Source organism: Sylvia atricapilla, chromosome 11 (assembly GCF_009819655.1).
Source record: "Sylvia atricapilla isolate bSylAtr1 chromosome 11, bSylAtr1.pri, whole genome shotgun sequence".
NCBI classification, from domain to species: Eukaryota; Metazoa; Chordata; class Aves; order Passeriformes; family Sylviidae; genus Sylvia; species Sylvia atricapilla.
The window spans coordinates 11,746,838-11,773,948 of NC_089150.1; the positions used below are offsets into that span (position 1 = coordinate 11,746,838).

The window sequence follows — 27,111 nt, forward strand, 5'->3', positions numbered from 1 at the left end:
CTCATACTTGGCTTTATTAATTCCAATTTATTTTGACTGTTTCTTAGGTCAGAGTGAACACACGCACACTTCCAATATTCTTGACATGTTTTATTATAAAGCACTTCAGACAAACTTTGAGTCAAAACCAAAAAGTTCTCATCTGTAAAAGGAAACTATTTTAAAACAGGATTCATAAAGAAAATAAACTGTTCTTAAGCATCAAGTTCAATTGGAGCTCTTCTGTAACAAAATCTAAAGACAAAACTGATGGCTTAAGAGCTACCAATTTCACATATACTGATAAAAGGGAGACTAAGATGTTACACATACACCACAGAGCATCTTATTGTTGATAATGAAATAGGAACACTCGACAGTTAATTCTGGCCTGACAAAGCAGCCCAACATTTAAATATTCTTCAGTCCCAAAAGAGACAAACCATTAACGTTTCTCATTCAGCAACTAAGCCAGTCCTGGCTAAGGGTTAAAGCTACTTCAAAGCATCTAACGTGATAAGCTTTTCATTTCATGTACTTCTCCTGTTGATCAGCCAAGATTTTTGCTGAAGATTTAGCATCATAGAAAAGTTCATTTATTTCTTCAATATGCTCTTTCTCAATGCTGTCTTTCCCATTAATCTTGGCAAGCAGGTTAGCTGGGGTCAGCAACTGCACAGCATACCTGTGATCAAAGAGAGACAGATGAGTAATTACAATTCAGAGCATCCCAGGGAACTGATGATGCAGAGGTGGGAACAGAGAGGTGGGACATTTGCTAGGAAACACAGCTCTACCAGCAGTATGAAAAAGTCAGCAAGCACTCCAGCATATACATTCTTGAAAGAAGAAAAGAGGAGCATTACCACTCTTTTTTTAATGACTGTTAACAGACCATGTCATTGTAAAGGAGAGGATTGTCTGGCTTCCAGCAGTGAGGTACCCTACAGCGAGTGGCTTTTAGACCCAGTCATGCTGAATAGAAAACTGTGCCCAACTTACCTTAGAGTTGTCTTGGTACCAATTTCCCCTAAGTGGTTTAGAGCTTCTTCACTGATATTAATCCCTTCTGTCTGAGCACGAAGTTTTGTGATCTGTTGGGAAGAGTAAGCAGTGAGGTACATGCCCAAACAATTAACATGCTTAACTACTTAATTTAGTATCTGCAAACTGTCAGCCTAGAGATGAGACATGCTACAAAACAAGATGGTGTGCGGAGCTACCCTGGTGTAACTTATCACTAAACCAGAATTTGTAGAATTCTAAATCTTTGAACAGGCAAATATTATGTTAAAAAAAAAAAAAACTATTATCACAAAATGAAGGTGAAGTAACACATCTGGACTGCTAACCCTTTATGGTAACTCTGCATGGTTAGCAAAGCCTACTAATAAAGAGCAGAATATGAGAACCTATACAAGAAAATGGAAAATGTATGTTAGAAGTTAGTGGCAGCTGAAGGCTTCTGGATAGCCACAGCAGTTACTGAATTCTGCAGTTTATCACTGATGCTGTAGAGCAGAGCCCTCCAAAAAGCCCTACAGAAAGTTACACCCTTTCCTTAGCAGCTCACAACACACTTTTTATTCAACTGACAAGAAGATAGTGAAATAAACCAAAAAGTTACTTTCTATGATTCACCTATTCCTTCAAGAAGAAAAAAAAAATCACTAAGAAGAATCTAATCTTTCAAGAACAGTCTCAGGCTTGTACCAGTTTGAAGATCTTTACAAAGTTGGAGAGGAAGATACCACCAATAAGCCTGAGCATATAAAGCTGTAACAAAATTGGAACAAGTCTCTCAGTAGTCTGTATTACCAGCTGAGTGATAAGGGGCAGACTGGATAATGATGTTGTGTTGTAGTGCAGAGATAACTCCGGAACTGCAAGCCTCATATAATACAGGTATTTTTCACTTTGGCAGCTTTGTAAACAAGATATCAAGAAGCACTCGTTTAAATTAAAGCCATAAAAATGCGCTCAGGGAGCCAGGGTAGGGAGCAGAGTAAGAGAGAGGCTTGAAATGGCAGAAAGTTGGTGCTAAGACATGTGCACTGAATATTAGCAATGCTGCTGACAATTGCAATTTCAGGTTGAAGATGTTTTACCTGCAGACCACCTAGACATCTCCTTCCCTTCATTCAAACACTGCCACTTCCTTCTTCCTCTGCTACAAACAATGTATTGAATGCCACTTCTTTAACAATGTTTTTTAAAATAACTTTTTATCTACCAGCCTGGTAGAACCTTACTGAAGGACTAAGGCTCAAGCCATTAATCCACCACTTGCTTACGCATGCATTTACTATGGAATAGGAAAACAAGTGTTTATCAGCTGAAATACATTAGGAACAAAACATCTCAGTTATAACCTCTAATATCCAACAGGAGGCACATATGCAAAAAAGTTTGATTACAACAACCCCTGACTAGGATAAGCATAAAAGTGAATTTTTTCCTTATTCTGGTTGCACTAAGGTTACTGTGTGTCTTGTCTCAGAGCAGCACTTCACAGTGAGATTTCTATTTTATCAACACATAAAACAAGGCTTTGAACTTGTTACGAACAAACTTTCAATTGATACACGACCAGATTCTGTGCTGATAAAAGAATCAACTGTGAAGGTGAAGAGTCTCACAAACAAAAAAAATCAGCAGCAGAAACTTCTTCCTAACATGAAAGACAAATGAGAGCAAAAACAGAGAACTAACCTACATATGCCTTGTTTTCACCCCCATCCCAACTGTACTTAGTCAGAAGCCAAAGTGTAGCTGCTCCTCCTCTTTTCCAATGAGAAGTTGCCATTCAAAAGCCTTAAAATTTAAGGGAAGATGAGATTATCTGACTATGGGAACATGATTTATGGGGCCAAATGTCTGGACTCTATTTTTAGCTGTAGGAAGTGATACTGTGAACACTTCCTTTCCTTCAGCCCTGGGGATGGTGGAAGCCACAGCACCTTACCCAGCTTTTCTGAACATCAGCATTCACAAACTGTCTTACCTGCACGGTAATACAGCACTAACTACACAGAATTCACTTTACAGGGAAATCCAGACAGTCTTTAATACCCCAGGTTGAGTAAAAGTCACACATGAAAATTTGTTTTGTAAAGAGACTAAACCTAATTGTATTATTAAATCACTGGACTGCTTCTACTTCAATCTACACCACAATGCTTCAAAGTGTCCTTTATGTACAAAAAAAATCATCCTGAGAACAGCTCAGGACACCATCAGTGAAAAGCTCCTCAAACCAAGTGAAATGGAGCTTTGCCTCTATGTTTACATTCGATAAATGTGTCCACATCACCTTGGCACTTATCCAGCAGCAGGAGACCATTATCTGGTGACAATGCTCTCCTCCATTGACACTATCTCTTAAATAATACAAAGAATTGACATGGTAAACCCTAATGTCCTCTGCATTGTGTCACTTCCCAGCATTAAGACGCTAATGAGGGGGGATCTTTGACACTGCATCATAATGGCACCAAGCATTATAATCAATACACAATACATTGTGATGGCCCTACAGGAAAACTTCCAAGCATTTGGAAGGATCTCTCTGTAACAGTTTCTGTGCGTACATTTCCAAACTTAACTAGGAGCATGAAAATTCTTCTCCCGGTTTCAGGAGACAGCCCCGGTAGGTTAAAGCTACAGTACAGGGCATAAAGGCAAAAACGCAGCACATGAGGTTGTATTCTTCAATCCCTCTCATGTGTCATGTGAGGGAAAAGCCTGAGGTGTGGGACTAAAGATCACATGATGTGACACTTCATCTTACACCAGCTGAAAAAGCACTCCCTGCTGAAGTCTGCAAACTATGGGAAGCACATCTGTGCAAGATACTGCTTCAGCTAACACTTCATGCCTTCCTGCAAGTGAGGAGCCACTTTCAGTTATCCATGTGCTTAGCAACTCCTCAGTGGCTGGGAGTCAGCGAAGTTGTATGCACAGTTTTAACCAGCTCACTGTATTAACTTGTAGAGAAGCAGGCTTTTAACAAGCAGGAAACTTTTTGGCACAAGCCCTGGTGACCACAGAGTCAAACAGCTCTACAGTAACAGAACAAGCATAACCTATGCACAACTTTGGGGACTTGTTAGAAGTTCTTTAAAATCCTGTACACACCTGCTTCATTTCTTGGGGCGTATAGAGCATGGTTCGGATAATCATTACTCGATCAAGCAGGTCCAGTGGTATTCCATGAGGAGACACAATATCCTCTGTGCCTCTAGAAGAGAAACCAAACAGAAAAAAATCAAGACACTACTGCGAGTTCAGTACATTGACTTGGTTAAAATCAGTAAAAAGTGACAACACTAGTTTACAACTGTTGTGTGTCAAAAGAGACACATACCCTGGGTGAGGGACAGGAAACATTCTGCTCTAAGGCTCATTCTAGACAGCCCCAAGGAAATAAATTCTATTACTAGAGCATGCCTCTCAAAAACAGTGAGAGTGCTTTCTTGCATTGTATCTCACCATACAGCCTTATCTAATGTCTCAAGGTATCTTCCAGCAGGGAACAAATCATTCTTACTAAGTTGTTTAGCAGTGTCAGCAGAAATTATATATACTATCGTCCATTTGGAGAAGATCCCCTGTTGCTGAGAAAGCCATTCTTTTTCCAGTCTCTCCAGTGAACACTTCAGCCATTTATATCCCATGCTTGCAATCCAGCAAACCAGGAGGAGTTTAGGTCTCTGTATGAAGGATAGGGCAGGATCTACATCTCCAACCATTTTGTTTGTTTGACATACAACACCTAACAGCAAAGCCTGCAGACACATGTACTCTTGGTTTCCCAAGACCACTGTAACTTGCTGTGAAGTCGAAAGATACCCAGATTTAATTCATGAGAATTACAGAGACTTCAGTAAAAACAGTGAAGTGCTGCAAAGAACTACACTTTTAAGTTCAGTGCTAATATTTAGGTACTGCAGCTCTGGCCATGGTTCTCCAATATTAGATGCCACTATTATATGGAAAAATTCCTTTCTTAAATCACAGCTTTTTCATAACAAGATCTGCAGTGAATCCATCTCTACTTCTTTTACTTCTACAAGACAGCCTCTTTGTACTTTTGCAAAGAAAAGTGCAGTAATGTCCACCTTAAACATTTTTGAAGGGCTTATTATTCTCACTTCTAAGCAAGGCAAATAGAGAAAGATTAATACCAAATAAGCTGGTATGAGGGAAAGCAAGTTAGTTATACATCTGAATTAAATCAATTCAAAGAGTAGCAACCATTGCTAATGACAGCTTGGTTAGACAGCTAGACCACAAACTAGTAGAACTTACAGAAAACTTTGAACAGGAGAGGACCTTTACTGAATATGCAAAGAATGCATTTTGTGGGTGCAAAATATCAAAGTGAAGGCACAAAGTGAAGTGAAGATGAAAAACAAGTTGGCTGGCAAGACTGAAGAATCACAAAAAGCCAAGCCAACAGCAGGAAAAGGGAGAGGGCTGAACTGTGACACACTTTACCAGTAAGAACAAGAAGCTGAAGTCTGATGGAATTGGGATAGCAAGCAGCAAAATAATCCAGAAGCAGGAAACAATAATATTAGAGGTTTGTCACTCTGGTGCTTTTGATGTCCCTAATGTGCAGGCAGTAGATGTACTGAGGTATACAATGAGAATGGTAACTGTCACAGATCACCCAGGAAGTGAAACAATTCAGAAACTGTTAGAGCAGGAGAGATGTGTTAGGGGAAACAGTCAGCCTGGCATTAAATGCTTGTCCTATCATAAAGCTCATGAGCAGTCCTTGAATACCAATGCAGCTTGCAACTCATGCTGAGGACTATCACACGGGTCAGTGTCAGAGACAAAAGCCTTTGAAGATTGTAACTCTACTGGCACAGCTAATTCCAAGGTTTATGGACCAATGCAAACAGGAAAATTCAAGTTTAGACATCATACCTGATAATGCAGTTTCCTCGGTTGGAAGCAAAGATAACAATGGGGGAAATAGAGGATTCCAGTGCTCGGTGCAGGTATGTGAAACACTCAATATCCAGCATGTGAACCTCATCCACAAAGAGCACACCTGGCACTAGCTCTGCAATGCCTTGATCGATGTATTTGTTCACCACCTTATTTATCTCTCCTCGAAGTTTATCTGAGAACAAAAAGAAACTGCTGGTTGTTCTGCTAGTGAACTATAGGTCAGAGGGTAAAGCTTGAAGCAAGGACAATTCTCCTTGAGCTTTTCCATGGTTTGATATCTTACTGCCACACAAGGGAAATATCAAACACTAAAATTTTGTGACATTTCATACTGTGTTGGGGAGATATCTGTGCAACAAAGTATTTCTAACTGAAATATTCACATATGTGAAAAACTGATTGTTGTAGGTTTGTAGAGTTTGGTAGGGGGTGGAGAAGTCAAGCCAAACCTCATTTTAAACACAAAACTTACTAAAGTTTCCAAGTATGGCTGAAAAGAACATCACTGAAAGAATGAAATCTTGCTGCTCAAAAGGTTATATAAGTTTCTGTGAACCTACTGCTCTCAAAGATATGCCAGATATTACATCAATATATCTGGGATTAGAATAAGCAAAGCAACCTCTGAGACAGACAAAATACCTCAAAAGATGAATATTTTGTTACGTATTGAAAGAGATTTTGATTTAAATTTAGATAGTAACTTGGTGAAGCATCATTTCTTTCAAAACAAAGAGGAGAGTAGATGTGTCTGTAGATATTGCTTTCTCCAAAGACCTGCAGGTAGGAAGAGCAGCAGTGCATGTGGAACATCAGGTCCTTAGACAGCTGTTACAGAGGTGCCATTTTTCTTCTCCACCAAAATTCAGTATAATTGCTACAACAATTTTTAGAATTTGTGTATTACTGCTGTTCAGTTTGGCTCTTTGTTGAAAGCCTGAACCTCACACTGTGGCAGGAATGTTGTGGGATGGGCACTGGCATTTTGACCTCCTCCCAGGAAGACGGGTGCAGAGCACTGTATACATTTTATATATGCATGAATATATATACATATATGTATACATGCATGAACCAGTAACTTGTACTGTCTCCAGCCATTGCAATTCTAGCAACTGTATCACTGCTTTTTGAAATTTGAGTATTTATGAATATGTATTATATATGTATTAATTTAAATATAGTAACTCTATTTTTAATCCTTTTCTAACTGGAAAACACATAGACTATATCATCTCCAAATACCAGACAGGTTTCGCACCGGTAATTTCAGTTTTCTTAGGTTTCATCAACTGTCCCATCATAGAAAGGATATCTTGTCCTCCCTAGGAAAAGAAAGTGACAGATCAGCTTTGAGGTCATGTAGTAAGCACACACCTTGGGAATTTTATAGATCAGGAACTGGTTAAAAAAGGTGTTTCTTACAGTTAACCTGATACTTTATATCAGCAGTCTTCGATGATATGTCAAAGTTTAGGTCACCTCACCACAGGAGTATTCTGAATATAATCACAAAGCTACCCCTTCATCCTTGCTCATTTGGAGAACATAAAAAATCAAAATGAGAGATCCTCTCTTGAAAAAACTGTAACAGAGGAACTCTTAAGGAATTAAATTGTCAGGGAACACAGAGATTTGGATTGCCTGCATGCACAGTAGGTGTTCAGCCTGTCAACAAAGGAAGAATTATTCTAAATTTTATGACTTTTAAATACCATGCTTTTTTATCAAATAAATTATTTTTTATAAATAAGGAGCTTTATTTTGAAATTGAGTAAGTTAAAGAATTGTATTGTTTTACTGTAGGAATTCCAGCCTTTAAACTTGTTAATGACTTCCGTTTTTTGACACAGATAGAATTCTCTCCAGAGTGTATTTATATTAAGACACGGCAAGGAATAATTCTTTCGTTTTCTGAGGTTTTTTTTCTGTAATACATGCAGAGCTCTACTGAAATTCACAAACAAGTTTAACAAGTCGCTATGAAACACTTCTGAAATAAGCATGAACATCAACAGAATCTACAGCAGTCAAAAATACTTAAGACACCTTTTATCACAGTCCTTTCAGTTTCCATTTCATGGTTATGAAACCATAAGCACAAATCAGAATATATTAAACTGCACTCAGAACTTCCAGTAAATGAAATTTATGCTCACACCTGTAGGCAGCTTTTCTTCTGGAGAGAAAGCAATAACCTCTTTTTCTGGTCAGAGGCAACAGCCTACAATGCTCTTTTTCTGCAAGTGATGGGGCACAGTGGTGGACAGGAGCAGAGCAGAGTCTAGATTATGCATTAACTGTGAAAGTGGTGGATCCCAAATACCCGTGTGGAAGCTGTTCTACAACTCCCAGACTGTTGTCTATAGTGCTAGGATTGTTATGCTGACCAGTATTCCAAGGCCAGGTGCAAGAATCATAAGGAAGCAACTGCCTCTTTAACCTCCATGGCAGGGCCCTGAGGCACAACCAGCTCCAGCATGACCTCCCTGAGGAGAGAACTAGACTGGCCTTCAAGGTATAACACCTACTACTTTTCCTACAGTGGAATCTTTGAGGGTGAGTGAGTTAGCTCAACTTCTTACATCTCAATGATTCTGGTAACGTCTGTCACATCTGTCAAGTCACATTTCTTTACATTTTTCTGTAAAGGCTTCATCTGTGAAGTCAGATACCTGAGGTCGAGCATTGGCCACATCCAAGTCATGCAGGGTGACATCTTGAATAATTTCCTTTTTCTTGTGCACATCACCTTTTGGCAAGGGAACATACTCTTCAGCTTCAAGGTCAAATTCCGTAGCATAGATATCACACCTGCCTTGCCTCTGAGGAACAGCAAAGAGAAACCCAGGTATATAATTAATTTCAGTGCCAAAACCTTGAGCGACATGAATTTGGTAACAGGGTTAGTTCACAATTCCATCTGTGACAAGCTTCAACTGACTATTCAGACATCCCACTCCCTGCTTAGTAATAGGCATACCCTATCTACTGATCAAACCTCAAAAACTCTGTTGAAAAACACCTGATATTTTCAGTGGCAAGAATATTCCATTCCTCTCCCCTTCTTTTACTGCATGCAATTCTTGCTAAAGGACAAATCCAGCAGATTAACCAGAGATTGGGAGAACCTCCTCTGTAGGTGGGTGATTTATTATATGATAGAAAATATTATGCTCATCCATTAAACAGCAAGTATCACTATACACTACTTTCTAAATCAGATATGAAAAGAATGCTAACTAATGCAGTATTCCCTTCTACATGTATATATCTTGTGGAGAAAATACCAGAGCGATAAAAGAGATTAAATACGCTGCACATGTCAGCCTGAAAATGACTAAAGTTGTTTGGTTCTTCCCCTCTTCTCTTAGAGATGCCTTGATCTCACAGAAAAGAAAACTCATCCAGACAGCATCAGTGATAGCTTCCTTGCCAGATGACCTTAATTGTGAACCAGACCACCACTTTCTTTGGGTGCAAAAAAGACTTTTCTCTCCAGATAAGGAAAGCACTGAGCTCTTTTTAAAATTTCCATGTAACCTTATCATGTCAGAGTTAAGGTTAATAAATCAGAGAGCCTTCTGAAAAAGTCAGAGAAAGGTCTGCAAAAACATACACCTGCATAAAAGTACAGAACTTTTCTTTTACCTTGACAGCTCCACTGTTTGCTTCGATATAAATAACGTCACCAGTTTCCACTCGCTCCTTCTGCAAGCTTTCAAAAATGCTCGGGTCCAGCTGGAGACAAGTAAACAGCACAGTTGATCTAAACAGCTCCATATTGTTATGGTAATCAAGGTAAAGAAATTCAGTTTGAGGCTGACTCCCATCAGATGAAATTAAAACTGCTACTCACCCTGACAATACCTCTAGGATTTTATAAAGCTGTAACATTTGGAGTAGGGATAGTGAATAAATCTGGATGATGCACAGAACTTACTGTCTTACAAAAACATCTGTTATCCAAAAGGAAGTGACAGTGCCAGAAACATAATGGTACCAGCTATAAAACATACCTCTGAGTAAGGTGACGATGTACTTATACCTAAGAAACAGCAGTTCTCTAGCTTTCTAGGGAAACTTTTCTAAAAAATCTGGGTACAGCATTGAATTATGTTCCTTTATTTCTTGAGTCCTTATCCTCTGTGGAGCTCTGTGTGGGAGAGTGGCTGTGGAATATATTAGCTGCCTTTGCTTCTCTTGATACATGTTTATTCACTTTTGCTCTTCATTTCCTTGTTTTCAGAGTGAACAAATGAAAGATGATACTTAACAACAGAGACAGCTTTCAGTTCTCTCAAAGTCTGACAGGGAAATTGAACGGAGACAAGAAAACAAAAGGAAAGTGGGTCTGAGCTGGCAACACACCAGCTCAATTTCCAGTTCTCTATCATATATTCACTAGAGCATGACACTCCATGTAGAAAGAAAAGATGACAGAAAGAACAATTGATATTTAAACAGGCAATATTTCCCAAGCCATCCTCAAAAATTTGGTTCCTGACAATCAGGAAAACAAAACCAAACAAGGCCTTTCTCATCAGTTTATTACCATGAACACTAATTTATAGCCAGGGTCAGAGTGTATCACAGACTGAGAAAGAACAAAGTTCAAAAGCCAACTCAGCCCATTTTTTGTGGTACCTGTCATCTACAAAACTGCATCAGGATCTCTTCCTACTAAAACTCACTTTTAAGTCATTGAAGACATACAGATGTGTGCTGCCAAACAGAGAAATAACAGCAGCTGCTAACCAAGTGATGATGGGTTTATCTCCTATTTCAATTAGTAGGACACAAGACAAATATCTAAATATTCTACATAAAGCAGATAAAGAGGATAAAGTTGTCTAGCCAAAGAAAGCAGCTTTCTGGCAGCACCACTTGACAGAGATGGCGATCAGGAGCTTGAAATGGAAGCAAGAAGTGCTAAAAACAGAAGGTGAAAATCCAAAATACTTTAAGAAATCTCTGAGACTACCACACATACCTTCAACTGTTTGGTTCCCTTTGCAGTTTTGAGTCCTATAATTACGTGGCTGATGGTTTTGCCATATCCCCCCATAGGATTCTCAGTTTCACATGGAGTTAGTTCTGTGACTTCTCCCTCATAAACTTCCTTGGTCTCTTTAATCCTCAACCCTGAAAGAAATTGTTTAAAATTGTTTCAGTATACACACAGGAGTCTGCTGCTTTACTGCAGAAATGTAGCACATTGTTAGGGAGGGTGTGTTAAATTTCATGGTCATGTTTTAAAGGCAGAAAGATGAATTATTACTCTCTTCTTCAATATTAAGTGAGAATATTCATCCTGTGTATCAGAATGAAAGCTCAGCCCAAGTTCTGACCTGCTAAGAAGTTTATTAAACTTTTAGAAATTACTTTCTTCTATTTACTATTACTAGTTCTTGAAGCAAATGTTAGGATCCTCTGTCTCTTTTCCCTCCCACAAAGAGGGAATTTGCTTGATTTCTTCCCCTATGCTAAAGCCAGAAACACAGATCATCTTATGAAACTAGTGACATTAATACAACAATGAGATTTTACACAATTTTTGGATCATCAAAAAAGCCCTGCAAAGTTAACAAAAAGATAAGAGAAAAAAGGCAATTTCATTAAAAACTCTACACTTCAGCAACTGAGTAAAAAATATAACATAAATTGATTAACAGGTATTGTGCTAGAAAATCATAAATTTACCAAAGGGTTAATGTATAATTTAAAATATTTTTCAAGTTAATAGAAAAAGGTGAGCTAGATGAAGTTTAGAAGAAATTGTGACAATGGAAATTTAAAGCTATTTCAAAGTAGCTGAAAATGTCATCCACAATTTATTGTTTTTCAGACAGACAAGCAATCATCAGAATATCTGGCTATCTTCTGTTCTAGTCACAACTACTGTAATTAACTAGGTTATTTTAAATGGATAAATAATTTAGAGCTGAAGGTATTTACAGGCAGACTGTTTCAAAGTGAACCTACTATCATTACCACCATCACTACAATTATGTATGTTCTAACTACATAGTTCAAAGAATCCACATCTTAAGAAACTCCATGTAGTATGTTACGAGACACATATGCCACACCAAAAATAATGAACGAGCTGTAACAAGATATAAGGAAGTCATCCTGCCCAGTCTGAGGGTATTGTGACTTTATAAACCTTTCCTTGTTCCGTAACTTTTCATTTTGCTTTGAAAGAGATCAGATACTTCAGCAGTAATTTTGAGCTGCTGATAGGGGCCATAAAGAACTGACAAATATGAGTCTGTCTCCCTCTACTGGGCCCAAATTCAGACCAGGATCTGAAATGTGAGAGACAGCGTAACTGTGGATAACATGACAAATTCTTGGTAAGAAAAGTTTGCTTCCTCTTACTTAAGATGACGTAAGTTGTGTACAAAGTTAATTTCAGTAATTTTTGAAATGTTTTTCAGGTATGCCAAAACACCAGACAGAAATTAATGAACTTCTGAGTTATAGAACTGACCTGGACAAGGCTAAATCACACTGGCTCATATAAAATGAGTGTGAAGCAATATGGGAACCTGCACATTGAAACTGCTATTGTCACAAACTGGACCAGGTTTGCTTGTTCTCTTTGCTTTGCTTTTAAACTTCCAGCACAAGTTCTACTCTGCAATTAAACATGGCAGCCAGTTTGTGCTTGGGGTATGATTTGTATGCTGCTGAAGCATGCAATGAATCTTCCAGTTCCATTTCATCTGGAAAGAATCCAGTTCATATGCTCACTCTGTTCCACAACAGAAGTCAAAGCCAAGTCAGCAAGGGCAAACCCAGGGATTTGCTTCAGAAGCCTTCTTCTAATCCAGACTAATGTGCTCTTAGAGATGTGTCTGTAGAAAATATTTACAGATGAACATGATCTGAACAAAAGTAATTGATGCTTTGAACTTGCTGCTGATTATCCTTTGATTTCAAATTAACATGTATGTGTCCACCACAAATTTCATTCTCAGAAGGTTCTTGGAGAGATTTACCTCCAAATCAGACACAAATCCAAGGCAGCAAGTGTGGGCTATTTTATGTTTTGGTTCAACAGCACTCCATGGAGCTAAACAGTGCTTGCTTGACTCATTGGCAAGTACTACTTAGCAACACAAGGAACAGTTATACCACTGAAGTGGCTAATGCAGCAGTTATTTTTACTGCAACTGAGCTCTTAACATTAGCTGCTATTACCACCCTCACCAGCTGCTAATGAGCTCTATACTGGATTAATCTCTCTCAGGTTAAATTTCTTTTAACCTATACAACAATTCAATCTCCTCATTTCCTACTCTGTCCTTTTATGTTTTTTACATATTATAACCTTTCTACTGCATCTGAAACACTACTTGGCCATGAGACTATGTTAAGTCTGTTATCAAAAGACTCACAACAATAAACATTCTGTAAACTCAGAGTAACTCCCGCGTTCTTATAAAGTAATGGGTCCAAACCAGTCAGGTTCTCTAGTTTCCAAGAAAAAAAACACCAACAATTAAGTAAAAAATTTGATGTTAACATCTCTGCAAATTTTTAAAAATTCATGTGGCTAAACCCCTTGAAAGTAAAATGCATAATATAAGCAATGATGATGTACACAGAACCTGCTACCAAGGAGACATACAAACAAAATTCAATAGAACCTAAATGCATACTTTACTGATGGACACATGAGCTAATGCTTCCCTTGCACCCAGCCTCAACCACACTGCATCTTTTTTTTTTTTTTTAATGCACCCTTGTAAAATATTTTTTTACCAAGCAGGGAACCTAAAACCTACAGATTAAAACCCAACAGGAAAGTGTTTCACTACAAGAAATGGTGGTTACTAGTCCTTTAAAGTAATTCAGAGAAATTTTTTTACAACCACAAAAATATTCAATAAAGGCTGTATTATGAAAACGTGACATGGAATTCAACAGAAAGAAATAAAATACGCTCCATCCTTCATTAACACGAATATTTGTTTAGAAGAGTCTCTCTACTGACATTCAGGGAATGCAGGGAACTAACAATGTAGCTGGCTGTTAAATCTCTGCTATCTCTAGAACTGACAACATGGATGGCATGAGTTTCACCTCTTGGGTCAGGTTTCTATATCTCTGACAGGGAACTTCATCACCTCAAGGAAATTTTGCAGACTACTGAGGCTTCCCTCCCCCAGGCCCTGCCAGCTTCATGGTAACCAGAAGACCAGAGACTACTGAAAGTTGCTTTCTTAAAAAGTCAATGAAATACTTTTGTTTCACTGAAGAACTGAGAGACTTCTTCACCCTGCTGCTGCCAGATGAACTCCAAGAGGAAACCTGGTACTGAAACAGGAAAATTACTATTACAATAAAATCAACTGGGCTCACTTTAGCCAATCCTCATACAAACAAGGGCCATTTCTATTTGCATTTATCAACTGTCAGCAGTAGTTGTGTAAGAGATTTTAGATAATCACTGAGGCTGTGTTGGAAATCAGGCCAATTTATGTCAAACTTGTAAATGCACCATAGAATTGAGGAAGACATTAACTTAAAGTGTTCATTTACTTGGTGTGGAACTTTCTCTGTGCTTACTGGAAGAGTAAGTCAGCCTAATGCTGCTGTTTGGGAGCCTCTGATTAAGACTGTTTAGTAGGGTGAAATCACTAAAACAAAAAACAGGAGGAACATTTTTCTGTCTACAAGTATTTCTGCTAATGTAAGAAACTAAAAATTAATTTTTCTTTCAGCTTTATTCTGTCACAGGCAAAATGGAGAGGTGAATGTGGAGGATGAAAGAACTTGGTGAAGTATAAACAAAAATACAATAATTAAATTACAGTTTGTAAACAGAACATCTGGCTCCTCTAAGTGTGAAAGAAATTCACTAAAGTAGGATCAGCACTGAAGAAAATAAGCATACAAAAATCTGAGAACATCATGACCACTGAAATTTTTTTCTTTTTTAGATGGCTGGGAAAAAGCAGAGTAAGTATCATGCAAACATTTAATTCTTCTTTTCCTGAAACTTACCAATCGCACGTCGGAAGTTTTCCATTAGAACTTCTGTTTTCTTGATCTCAGTGGAATAGACCTCACTGCCAACCATAGGACAAAAGGGAACTTTGCTGCCCAGTTCCTGAGCAATAGCTAAAGCCAAAGCAGTCTTTAAAAGAAGAAAAAAAAAGATAAACAAAACCAAATACAAAACACAGACATTCATTTTTAAGAGAATTAAGGAAGGATTCTTTTTGCACAAAGTTAACTTTCCTCATTATTTCAGCTTCTATATATCAACTACCAATTTAATGGTAAGACTATTCTGTCTGACACATATTTCTCACATATAACAACCCTACTCCAACACAGGTAACCTTATCCAACGACTTTTAAAAAACCTTAAAGACAAAATACTGGGAATTTGAATTTGACAGCTGATACAGATGCAAAATGCCTGAAATAGAATGGAGGAAAAAAAAAAAGTAAACCAAGCAAAAACTAGTCTGGCTTTTAATAAAAAGGTAACTTCTAAAACCTTTTCAGACCCCTTGTTACCCATGTGTTTAGTAACCTACAAGAGGTGGTTTCACATTAAAGATGCTGAACACAGCACTCACTGGGTACTGCCAGTGTCGATTACACAGCAAAAGTAAAAATATGAAGTAGGAAACTACATCAATACATTGACTGAAAAAAAATTCTGGTATATGAAAACATTTTGTAACTACTACCCTAAAACAGTTTTGACAACAAACTATAATAGATTTAGAAATACTTTACTTTGTAAAAAATAGAAAAATTGTACCTTGCCAGTTCCAGGAGGTCCTGCCAAGAGCACTGCTCTGCCGGCCATTTTTTTGCTTTTGATTAGCTCCACTATAACCCCACATGCCTACAAATTAAATAAGTATTCATACTGTTAACAGAAATGTCGCTATAGTATCTTTTGTTCCAACATTACTTAAAGTGTTTAGAAATAACAGGGTTTACGAAAAGTAAAGATTTCAATTTCATGCACACAGAAAGGACAAGATCAGAAAAACGTACTTTCTACAATCAATCACAGACACTAAAAAACCACAGACAACAAGACTCAAGTCTGTGAGCTCCGACTCCTTTTCCCTCCCGCAGTCCCACGCACAGAGAAAGGTTTGAAAGTAAAGCAAGAAATTAATCTTCGCTGCCAGGGCCGCGGATCCTCTACAGGTCTTTCACGGCCAGGTTGGATGGGGCTCCGAACAACCCGGTCCAGTGGAAGGTGTCCCTGCCCACCGCAGGGAGGCTGGAACGAGAGATGATCCTTAAGGTCCCTTCCAAACCAGACCAGTCTATGATTCTATGATGCTTTTATCCGGCCATCGCATTGAAATGGATGCTCCAATTCCTATTTGCATCAAATCCGTAGACTTTTGGTGGGTTCCGTTGTCTGTAACACCCCAATTTATATGCCCGACACTCGGAGACCGTCACCATCGCAGCGCGAAGCAGGAGCAGAGCGAATACAGCCCCGACCGCCCCCACCGCGTCTCACACCGCAGCAGCGACACGAAGGAACCCGGCCACGACTCGCACTCGCTGTCGGGGACTTGTCAGACGCCCAGGCCCGGCCCCGCGCTCACCTCCCGCGCATTCTCCTGCCCCACGAGCCCGGCCCCCGCCGGCTTGGCGGCGCCACTGTCGTCCAGCCCCAGCCCCTTGACATGGCTGTGGGCAGCGATGCGCTGGGTCTTCGAGGTGCTCTTCACCTCCTCGATCTTCATGGCGCGGCAGGACAGGGGACGCTCCGCTCCGGCCGCCCCGCGCTCCTCGCACGCGACTCACGCGTTACCGGGGCTCCGAGCGCGCACCGACGCGCCCCGCCCCCGCCCCGCCATTGGCCGCCACCACGGCACTCTCGGCGCTCATTGGGTGCGGGGCCTGTCCGTCAGCCGCAGGAGCGCAGGGTTTTAGGGTCCTCCCGGCCCCTTTCCGCGTGCGGTGCGCGTGGACGGTCCGGGCGGGCGCGGGCGCCGCGGAGGAGTAGGGCCGGGAAGGAGGGAGGCGGCGGAGTCAGTGTCCTTGGAGATGCTCAGGGAAACACTGGACGTGCCGCTCGGTGTCAGGGTCTGGTTCAGAAGGTGGTGACCCGTCACGGGCTGGACTCCGTGATCTCGGAGGTCTTTTCCAGCCTGAGTGGTTCTGCGATTCTCTGAATCGGCGGGGGCGGGTTGGGCAGAGGCGAGCGGAGCTCTCCTGGGGGCGAACCAGATCGTTCTTGCTCGCAGGTTTTTTACTCTTGCAGCACCATAAGCACTTTCTTTCTTCCTGCAGTCGATTTGGCGCTGGAGGCGGCGTTTGTCCCCGCTGGGGGAGCCCTGGGTGTCCCTGGCTCCGTGTCTTGTCTCTTGCCCACCCACAGCCGCTGACAGTGCGCCAGGGATCCAGAGCCTTACCAAAACCTCGGCTGGCTTCAGCTCACAAAAATAAGCTGAGGCTTTCTAAGGGTGTTCTCTAAAACTTTGTCAAAAACTCAGAGAATCGTTAAGGTTGTGTTATAAATGCATATTATGAAGTTGGCTTTTCGCAAATATTCGAATGAATACTGTATGTGTAATTGTACTGTATTATGTTTTGTTAATGGAGTTTGGAAAAGCGACGAGTGTGTTTTCTGATTGTGACATAATGTAAGTCGTAAGAGGACTGGGGTTTTTTCTGAATTGACCAGGCCAGAAATTATGGGGGAAGGGTCGTCACCTTGTAGCCCTGCATGAAGGCTGCTGGATTTCTGGGTCTTTTTATCAAAATAAAAACAACCAGAAAACTTCAAGAAAAAGATTTATGAGACCCGTGTTACCAGACAGAGTGGAGTCACTCACAAATGAATCCATCAGATAAAATTATTAAGGACAACTCAAAAAAAATGTTAAAACCATGCATTTGTAACACAGCATCTTTAAAAGTAGAAGTCTGAGGGAGTGAAAGTGTGCTGCTGGCTGATTTTATGCCAGGCGCCCTCGGCCGAGAAACTGGGGCTTTCTGTCTCCTAATTGTCTGGTTTTATTTTTTTGTTAAACTTATAAATTTTAAAAGAGAGTGGAACTTGTTTTTCACAGTTGGAAGGAACCACTGGAGACCACCTAGTCTAACTCTCCTGCCAAGGAAAGTAAGGGTGGTCTCATACGTGCTCAGTTTTGCTCACTAGTTTTTAGTGTTCAGTGAAAATGCAGAATAATTCTGTTCTGCATCTTGAAAGCCTTCCTGTAAGCATTTGAGGCTGTGACATGTGCTGCACCTACAACACGTATTCCTTATGAGCTTTGAGGAATTGAAACGGGTAAAAACACTCCAGCTTCTCAGCAGGTCGTTTCATGGCCTCACAGAAACATCCATGTTTCATGAGGTCTGTGATGCTGCAGCTTCTAGGCTGTTACAGCTCCTAACTGTGGTTTACTGCTAATTCTGCTGCACCTTCTGTGAGGGGTTTAAAGCATAATATGGAGATCACTCACACTGAAATTTTAGGTGGGATCTGGGAACCTGCAGTTCCAGTGAGTTCTCTTTGTAGATATTGTGATCTCTCCTACAAAAGAGACAGGGGATTCTTCCCATGGATATATAGAGTTTTCTGTGATTATAAAACCATTGCTGTATCTGCAGTGTTTAAAGCCAGTGGATTACTGTGGTATGGAGCAGGGCTGATGTCTGGTGCCAACTTGGCTTTCCTGTGCACTGCCAGGGGAATTGCAAAAGCAGTCTTGTGACAGTGCTAGTTTGGAGAGCAGTTTAGGGAGGATGGGAGTTCAGTTTGCAAAAGCCCAGTAAACCACATACGTGCTATTCATTCCTTCTTTGTTCAAGAGCTTCCGTTAGTTTTGTTGTAAATGTAATTTGGCAAAGAAAAGACTTTACTTATTGTTGCTTTCTTTTTCTGTTAATTGTTCTGTCAGGTTATATTTACATACTCTAGTTTAAAATTGTAATTACAATATAATTGCACACATGTGTGGTTCAACACCTTTCTATGGGTATCCTGCTATACAAGTGTTCAGCTAAGAATATTTGACTAACAAATACGAGCTATTCTTTAAATAATTAGAAAAGTGTGTATGCCATTAGACTGTGTACATCTTCTCAGGGTCATATTAGTCACAGAATACAAATGCCTAATAGGTACTGAGCTGCAGACTTCTTCCTTTGTAGAAGAGCAAATATACAACTTTGATTTCTCCAGTGCATTAAACTGCCGCAAGTGCTGTGGGTAAGTCTGGTCAGAGTTCAAGTTTCTGCCAGTTCTAGAAGAATAATTAGCAAGTCTGGTAAGAGCTCTGAAGGCAGTGATGTTGCTATCAAGGGGCTCAGGCTAGGTATGACCCTCCTTTTCAAAAGGCTGAAATACATAATAATTCGTTAACTTAGACTTAAACCTGTCCATATGGTCCGTGTTATCTTGTTTGGTGTTGCAACAAGACCTGGTTTTGAGATGGTGGTATTTCAAAGCCTATTTAGTAGTATTTGCCTATTTATTTTTGGTTAAATTCAATATACAGGAACGTAAATGGTAGGAATAGAGAATTGCTGTTAATCTTCACTGTAACTGGGAGGAAGGATAGAAATGTTCTATGTCTATAAAAATCAGATATGCCACATAAGATTATTTAACTTTGGAAATACTGATTAGAGATTTTGCCTGCTTAAAGTGGATAAGAAATAGTGTTAAGTGTTTGTCTACAGCAATAAGATGTCTCAAACTCAGAATTTAGAGCCTAAAACTTCTGTCTGCTATTGACCATTGCTGTTCAGTAAATAAAATCTGCTGCCATAATGAAGGTACAATTTTAATATTGACCTGCAGAAAACATGAATAAAATTATTTGGGTTTGTGTTTGTAGTAGAAGAGGATACCTCAATAGAAATAAAAGTAAAAAGTAGTTTGCTGGATAAATGTAAGGCTGACTTCTCCCTCTTATTTACTCACAGGTATTACTTAACTGTGCCAGGTTTGGCGTTGTTCATTGTATTGATTGTTTTACACATTCCATATGTTCTTTGAGCGTTGTCCTGAAGTTGCAGTTAAAAGAGGGGCAAAAGAGGACATTCAGATGAGGGAAAATAAACAATAATCCTTCAGACCACACAGGATTAATTATTTATTCCCCAGAAAGAGCAGAGTACAAGTAGAACTACTGGGAAGTTTAGAACTGAACTTCCATATTGTATGTCATCTTTTATAGCTGGTGTCCTGTGTTGTGATGCATCAGTATGAGGAAATATAAAGCCTCAACTTTTACATTATTTTCTGTGATTTTTTTGACTAGTTAACATATTAGAGAGGGAGGATAAAATAATTCAATTTCAAGCCATTACTTCTTTCTCCTTTGTCCAGGCCACCAGATGGAACATAATGGTTGTGCGACCATTCTGCCCAGCTCATTCTATGGATGCTTTGAGTATAATTTAATATTTCACTAGCCAGCTAATCAGAAAAAATAATACCTGTCACTAACAGTCTGAACTGTTATTCCCCAGGTTTAATCAACTCATTTTACCAACATTTCTTTTGCCCCCTGGTTTGAGGTCTTCTATTTGGCACAGATGTCATGCGATACCCGATGTGGGAGCTGGAGACTTGAGAGCTGTTTTCCTAGACTAAATGTTTGAGGTTACAGGACGTAGCCTAGTTTCACATAAGCTTTCAAATTTCAGTGGGACATGCTGAATCCTGAAACTGTCAAATAGTGTATTATTTTTGGAGTGAGAGAGAGTATGTGTGTGTGAGTGTGTGAATGACCTTTACATTTTTACTCTATCCCAAAAGTCTGACTTCCTGCCCTTTCTCCCATGAGTCCACAAACTTTAGCAATTAAAGTGAACATGTTTTAAGGAAGAAATTCCATACAGGAGAGAACAACTGGGATGAAGAATGGTTAGTTTAGGGGAAAACAAGGAAAACAGCTAAATGCTACAAATTTTGTGAGATATGTAGAAAAATCTGGAGAAGTTGAGATTCCCTCATTTTGCCAGGTTCCCCTCTCCCTCTTAGTAATACCAAGACCTTCATGCAGGGGTGGGGAGTTATGGGGCTAGTGGTCATGTCATGTTTTGTTCCCTGCAAAAGAAGCTGATTATTTTTCTATTCTTCAAAGCAATAGGAGTGATGTGTCCTACCAAATGCCACACCCTAATTTCCAAATTTGTAATTAATTCTAAAACTCTGCAAGCTAACATAATTGACCTTTCTAAATGCTGAGTAAAAGTGCTTGTGTCTGTCTTTATCAGATTTCTTCTTTGATAATGGTGACTGAAGTTATTAATTTCACACATACTATGTGCACTGTAAGATTTCCTCAAGTAATAATTGGCAAAATCAAATCCACAGGCTCTAAAACCCTGGAGAAAGAAGTATGATCTCAGTGGTAACAACAAAGCTGTAGGCATTGAGTATTTTCCTTCCCTCTACAGAGAAGAAACTGCTTCCCTACCTAGAAAGTTGCAAATCTTTTCTGTGTCTAAAGGGAGAAAACCAAACCTCCATTTCTACCTGATACTCCTCCTTGCAGGTCACTCAGAGTAAAAGAAGAGCCACTATTGTTACGTGAGGAGTGGAATGAAATCCGTTTTCCTGTGGATTTTTACTTTCCTTCCTTACTTTTCCCTAACAGAAAGAATTGCATTTTTTTCATCCCGTAAGTTCTATCCAGTATCCCTCTAAATTCTGGCTGAGCAAAACGCATCTCTTTGTTAAGCTGGCAGACCAAAATGGATCTCACATGAGCCCTGCCGTGGCCTCTTACTCTATGAGTATTGAAATGGGACCTCTTTGACCTCATTGCAAGTTTTCTCAAGAGTTGTAGAAAGTTTTAGACCTTTCTATATTGTCAAGGCTTCTTGAAAAATAGCTGTTATTTTAGATGTTTTGGGAGGACTTCTGGATACCACCTTTGCTGGTTGAGAATCAGGCCTTTTCCCACCTCTTCCTTCTGAACTCATTTAATAAAGCTAAAAGAAAAGAAGTATAGGGTATATAAGGTTATATGATACAGGGATTTCTGTGAGGATTCTGACTTTTTAGGGCCTTATGGGAATTGGTGTAAACTTTCCCTTCCCTTTGCAAGTGCATATTGATGTAACAGATTCAGCACAAGGAAGTGTGTATGTGCCTTATGGTTTAACAGGAAACTATTCAAAGCCTGGGAACTTGGTCTGAAAAGTGACATTATGCTTAATTTGGCTCCCATGCCAGAGCTTCCATCAGGCTGAACTATTCTGTTCGAGAAGCTGATTAGCTAGGCTAGCTCAGTATTCCTTGAGAGTTCACATCTTTCCTTTAGGGAGACAGTTGTCTCTCAAATAGCATTGAGTGCTAGGAAGAAATGCAATTTTCTCCCCTTTTTCATTTGAGTCATTGATTCTGTCATCTTGACTTCCATATGTTTGGGAAGGAGGAATAATTTGCATCAGCTTTAAACCAAACTCTTTTATATTGAAAGTGTTGGTATATAAAGCAGATTTCTTTGTAAGAAAAAGCCTGGAGTTTGGAGTCAAAGCCTAAAAACCAAATCCATGATTTTGACGGTAGCCTTAGGCGAGTAATTTTACACTTCTGGCTCATTCATTAGTTATTCAGATGTGAATGTTATTACTGTGAGAAATATGTATTACTGCAGAGTGAGCAGAAAAGCAACTGCACTGCTCCCAAAGGAAAAAACCCAAAAAAAGTAGAATATAGAACAAGTCTAGTCCACTTTGACACTTGTGGGAAGTCCATGACACAGATGGTTTCTTGGCTTGTAAAGAGTTGTAATCATTGGGAGGTACTTTGGGTTCTCTAGCCGCTATTGAAATGCCGAGCACAAGTGTTAAGCTTTATCCAGTAGAGCATTTAGCTCCCTGGGCTCTCAGTAAAGTGAAGTGACTTGAATCAGTGAAGGAATCATGCCCTTAGCCTCTGAAGTGCCCTGAGGCTCTCCAGTGTTCACCTTCTTGTCGGTTTTGGTGGTGGTAGTGGTGGTTCTCATGAGAGCTGTTCATCACTGTTATAATCTTGGATTCTTAATTCATTAAGGATATGATTTTTAAAGCAGCTTCTGACCTAACTTAAATATCCCTTTACAGCAAAATGAATTATGCCAGTCTAGCATTTATTAAGTGTAAGAAGAATAAACGATCCAAACGCGACCTGCTTTTTCACGCGGGTTTGCAGTGTCCATGTGACTTTGAAATCCAACCTGGTCACCACAGTTCCAGCAGCACCGGGGTTTGCTCGGGGGCGGCCGAATGGAGCGGGAGATGTGACGGTGAGCGGGTTCCAGCGGCCCTGCAGCGCCCGGTCAGCGCCGGCGAGATGCGAGCCGAGGCGCGGGTGCTCAGGGCCAATACAGAGCTCCGTACCGCGGGCGGCGGGCGCCCAGCCCTCCTCGGGCACACACCGGGCAGGGGCCGCAGCCGCGGGGCATGTGGCCATGAAAGTGACCCACTGAAGCTGCCTCTCCTTGCAGGGGGTGCCCGGTCGGGGCAGCGCAGGGCAGAGAGGCGAGCTCCCCGCCGCCGGCTCTGCCCGCCTTCTCCCCGCGCACGGGCCCCCGGCGGGCGGAACGGCGGCGGCGGGGCCCGCGTTGCCGCAGGGGCGCTGTGGGGACGGACCGGGCGGGCGCAGCGCCGCCATGGCCGCCCGCGTCCTCAACGTGAACGTGGGAGTGCTGGGCCACATCGACAGCGGGAAGACGGCGCTGGCGCGGGCGCTCAGCACCACCGGCTCTACCGCCGCCTTCGACCGGGCGCCGCAGAGCCGCGCGCGGGGCATCACGCTGGACCTGGGCTTCTCCTGCCTGCGCACCGCGCTGCCGCCGCACCTGGGCCCGGGGCCCGGCGAGCTCCAGTTCACGCTGGTTGACTGCCCGGGGCACGCCTCCCTCATCCGCACCATCATCGGCGGTAAGGGGAGCGCGGGGGGGCGCGCCCCGGTGGCTGCCGTGCCTCCCGGGGCGCTGCAGCCTCGGCCGGGGGCCGCTGCGCTCGGGGGCTCCCGCCGTGCCCACACCGACACGCCGGGGCGGGGTCAGCTTTTCGCGGACCTGTGACTGCGCTACGCTTGCTCGTAGCTGCTCTTTAAATAAAAATCAGCGCTCATAGAAAAGCACTTTTTACAATGTGAATTCTTGGGGTGCTGTTTGGATGGTCGGGTACGCTCAGGTTGTTTACACTAATCGGAAAAAATGTGTTATTTGTTGTGTATGGAGGCCTTACTAATGGCACGGAAGAGCCTTATCAGTTTCTATTTTTTTGCCTGTTAAAGCTGTCAGAGTTTGACGTTGCCTGTAAGTTGAGAGCTGTGATGTAGTTGACATGCCCATGTTGTCTGGGAGGACTAGGGAGTTGTAGCATGATAATTTTAGGCTTAGAAATAATTTCGTGGATTTTGGTAACTCTTCATTTTAGTCTTTACAGGTGATATCAGCAAGTTAATTTGGTTTGCATTAGGACTCATTTTAAATTAGTTCAGTTTGTTCCATCTGCCCCTTCCTTCTCTTCCAGAGAGTGTAAGAGGTGGTCGGTGCTTGACTAAGGATACGATGGAGTCACAGCTGCAGGAGTTTAAAGTAGTCACAGGTTGATGCAACTGCAGTGATCAGCCTGCAAGTTCAGTTCCTCTGCGCTTCTTCTGCCAGTGTCTAATGACAACGTGGTCGTAGTTTTGTAACACAGTGTTTCTTGGCTATACTGAGATTGGGCTGAGTTACTTGTCATGATGTAGGAATTTAACCCCCTTTTGAACAGTTGTGTTATTTTTAAGTTGTGCTTCTTGTGGGTAGGATAATAAATATTTACTTATTTGTCGGTTTCACCAGCAGTAAAATGCTCTGTATCATCAATGTGTGTTCCACAGCTGCAAGGGAGGAGTGGCTGTGTGCTTTATTCCAGAAACCTGTGGTCTTGTAGTCATCTCTTGTACTTGACAGTCCCTTATCATTCTTTAGTAATTGTAACCACCTGATTATCTTCTGGAGAGCAGAGTTGACTTTGGCAGCTCTTTCTTGAATGTACTGAGGGGTCATTTGTAGTCGGACATTCCTTTCTGCCAGAAGCAATGAATCTGAATGGTGTAAACTTTCTCATGAAGGGGACGTGGGAAAACTTAGAAATCAGCTTTAACTAGTTTTGGTTTTCAGTCACTTTAGCACTTATTTGGGGTGGTTGTTTGATACACAGACTTCTCATTGCTTTCTGTTATTTTTATGAAGATCTTCGAACTATTTAGTCACAGTTGTCAGTTGAATAAGTTATTCAGATTTGCTTATTGTGAGGCCTTGCAGGGAGAAGAGAGGCATGAATGGGATGAGATGACAATAGAGTTCTCTTCCCAGCAAAAATAATTCTTTATAGATGATAATTCAGACACAGAATCACAGAATCATTAGGTTGGAAGAGACTTCTGAGGTCATCAAGTCCAACCTAACCCAAACCTCAACTAAACCATGGCACCAAGTGCCACATCTGGTCTTTTCTGAAACACATCCAGAGATGGTGAATCTACCACCTCCCCAGGCAGACCATTCCAGTACTTTATTACCCTCTCTGTAAAATTTTTTTCTTAATATCTAGTCTATATAAGTACATCAGACTCGCTTAGTTCCAGTTATAGCAGGTTATATATCTTACTGAAGTAAAACAGTTGATTAGTGTGACTTACTGCAATTCTGTGTGTTAAAAAGGGTTGTAGAGAAAATACAGTATTGTGTTAATAGTTTAAAGGATTAGGAACTTCAGTTTTTTGCTTGATAGCATCAATGTATCTTGATAGTGAATAGGTTTTTTACTACCAAGTTTGAAAGGTGAAACCTTGATGATAAAACCTGATCTGTGTCTGTGGGACTGTTTGGGTGCTTACAGGTTTGGTGAAACTCAAATTGAAGTGTAGCATGTCTTGTGTAACAGGCACATTCTTTGGTGTTTATGTGCATTTCAATAATGCCAACTTTTTCATCACTTCAGAAATGGAAAGTGAGTCCTCCCAGATAATGCTACTTGAAAAATGTAGGTTATTTTCATCTACTTCCTCATCACTAAGCTTTAAGGGTTGACTTTTCCAAACATTTTCTCTGGAACCAGGAATGCCACTACCTTTTACTTTTTGATGGACTCTGTGATTTCTGTGTTACTACACGTTTTCTCTGTGTATGGTTTTTCAATCAGATGTAAGTGCAAAGTACTTTATCTTCCTGTGTTTATTCTGCACCTCAGATTTCCCGTACCTCTTTAAGATATCAGTGTTCTGAATTCAAATCCTGGAGTAGCTATAGGTGGGAGTTGATCTGCAGAAAAACTGGAGGTAGGATGCCTGTGGGCAAGGGAGCTGGATGTGAGGGTTTTGAAGATGGACTGACAGCAGAGATGAGAGGGCTGCTTCAGAACTCTGTTAGTCATGTGCATGCAGGGTTTGCAGGAGAAGCTACTGCTGTGAAAATGTTATTGTATCTTCTTGTTTGCAGTTCTCTTTTTTCACTGAAGGTGGGCTAAACTGGTTGGCTTCCCCTTGAGTGATCCCAGCTCATGGAAACACCATCTGCTGTGGCTGGGTAGCACCAGAATTGTTCACTCAGGTCTCCCATGACATGAGGAGCTCAAGGATTTCCTTCTGAGGAGTCACTTTCTGGCTCTTCTCTTCCAAAGTGCCATTTTCACCAGTGATGTCCCAAGTTATCTCTCCTGTAACTGTCTCCCAGAGTGCTGCTAAGGGTTAATTCCTTTGCTGTACAAATCTGATAAATTCGCTCACAGATGAAATGTTACTGTTTGCTACTCTTTAACACATTTCTCTATGTAGCTAATTCCTGAAGTGTCTTTTTTCATGTCAGAATCTAGTACTGCATTTTTGTCATGCTGTGCCAGGTAGTGCTTGACCTTGTGAATACTTTTCGCAGTCACTCACAAGATGCTTGTTCAGACACAATACCTTAGGATTAAATGAATGCAGAATATTTGAGCAGTAACCAAATGGAATGAAAAATAGAAGTCATATTTCATTCTGTGTGGCTACACTTTTCTTGCAAAGCTTGTCCTTGAAAACAAAATGTATCAAGTGTTAAATCAAAAGTGCTGTGTTTTGGGTGAGGCTGTTTTTTTTTTTTTTTTTTAACCTGCATGCTGGGAATTTGAAATGTTGCAGGCAGTTTCACCTAAGATGTTTTATTTAAGTTTTAGCTGGAA

The 27,111-nt window shown here is 40.8% G+C and overlaps 2 protein-coding genes across 3 annotated transcripts in view; one reads left to right on the top strand and one right to left on the bottom strand.

Annotated features, from left to right (window-relative positions):
• Window positions 1-75: 75 nt before the first annotated feature.
• On the bottom strand, window positions 76-16,769 carry RUVBL1 (RuvB like AAA ATPase 1). The gene is made up of 11 exons (XM_066326666.1): window positions 16,548-16,769; window positions 15,734-15,820; window positions 14,962-15,094; window positions 10,937-11,088; window positions 9,595-9,684; window positions 8,619-8,768; window positions 7,205-7,268; window positions 5,917-6,115; window positions 4,117-4,219; window positions 982-1,073; window positions 76-664 (listed from the first exon to the last, which is right to left on the bottom strand). The coding sequence occupies exons 1-11, from the start codon at window positions 16,686-16,688 to the stop codon at window positions 505-507; spliced, it is 1,371 nt and encodes a 456-aa protein (XP_066182763.1). The 5' UTR covers window positions 16,689-16,769; the 3' UTR covers window positions 76-504.
• A 2,217-nt stretch (window positions 16,770-18,986) lies between these two features.
• Window positions 18,987-27,111, top strand: part of EEFSEC (eukaryotic elongation factor, selenocysteine-tRNA specific) — a 125,553-nt gene continuing 117,428 nt past the window's right edge. Inside the window, exon 1 of one of the 2 annotated variants that reach the window (XM_066326669.1) lies at window positions 18,987-19,165. Coding sequence is in view for 1 of the 2 variants with exons in the window: in XM_066326667.1 (XP_066182764.1) it covers window positions 23,568-23,838 (271 nt within the window). In the remaining variant the exon portion in view is untranslated. Of the gene's footprint in view, window positions 19,166-23,541; window positions 23,839-27,111 lie in introns of those variants that run through there. The other variant, XM_066326667.1, reaches the window with a different exon arrangement.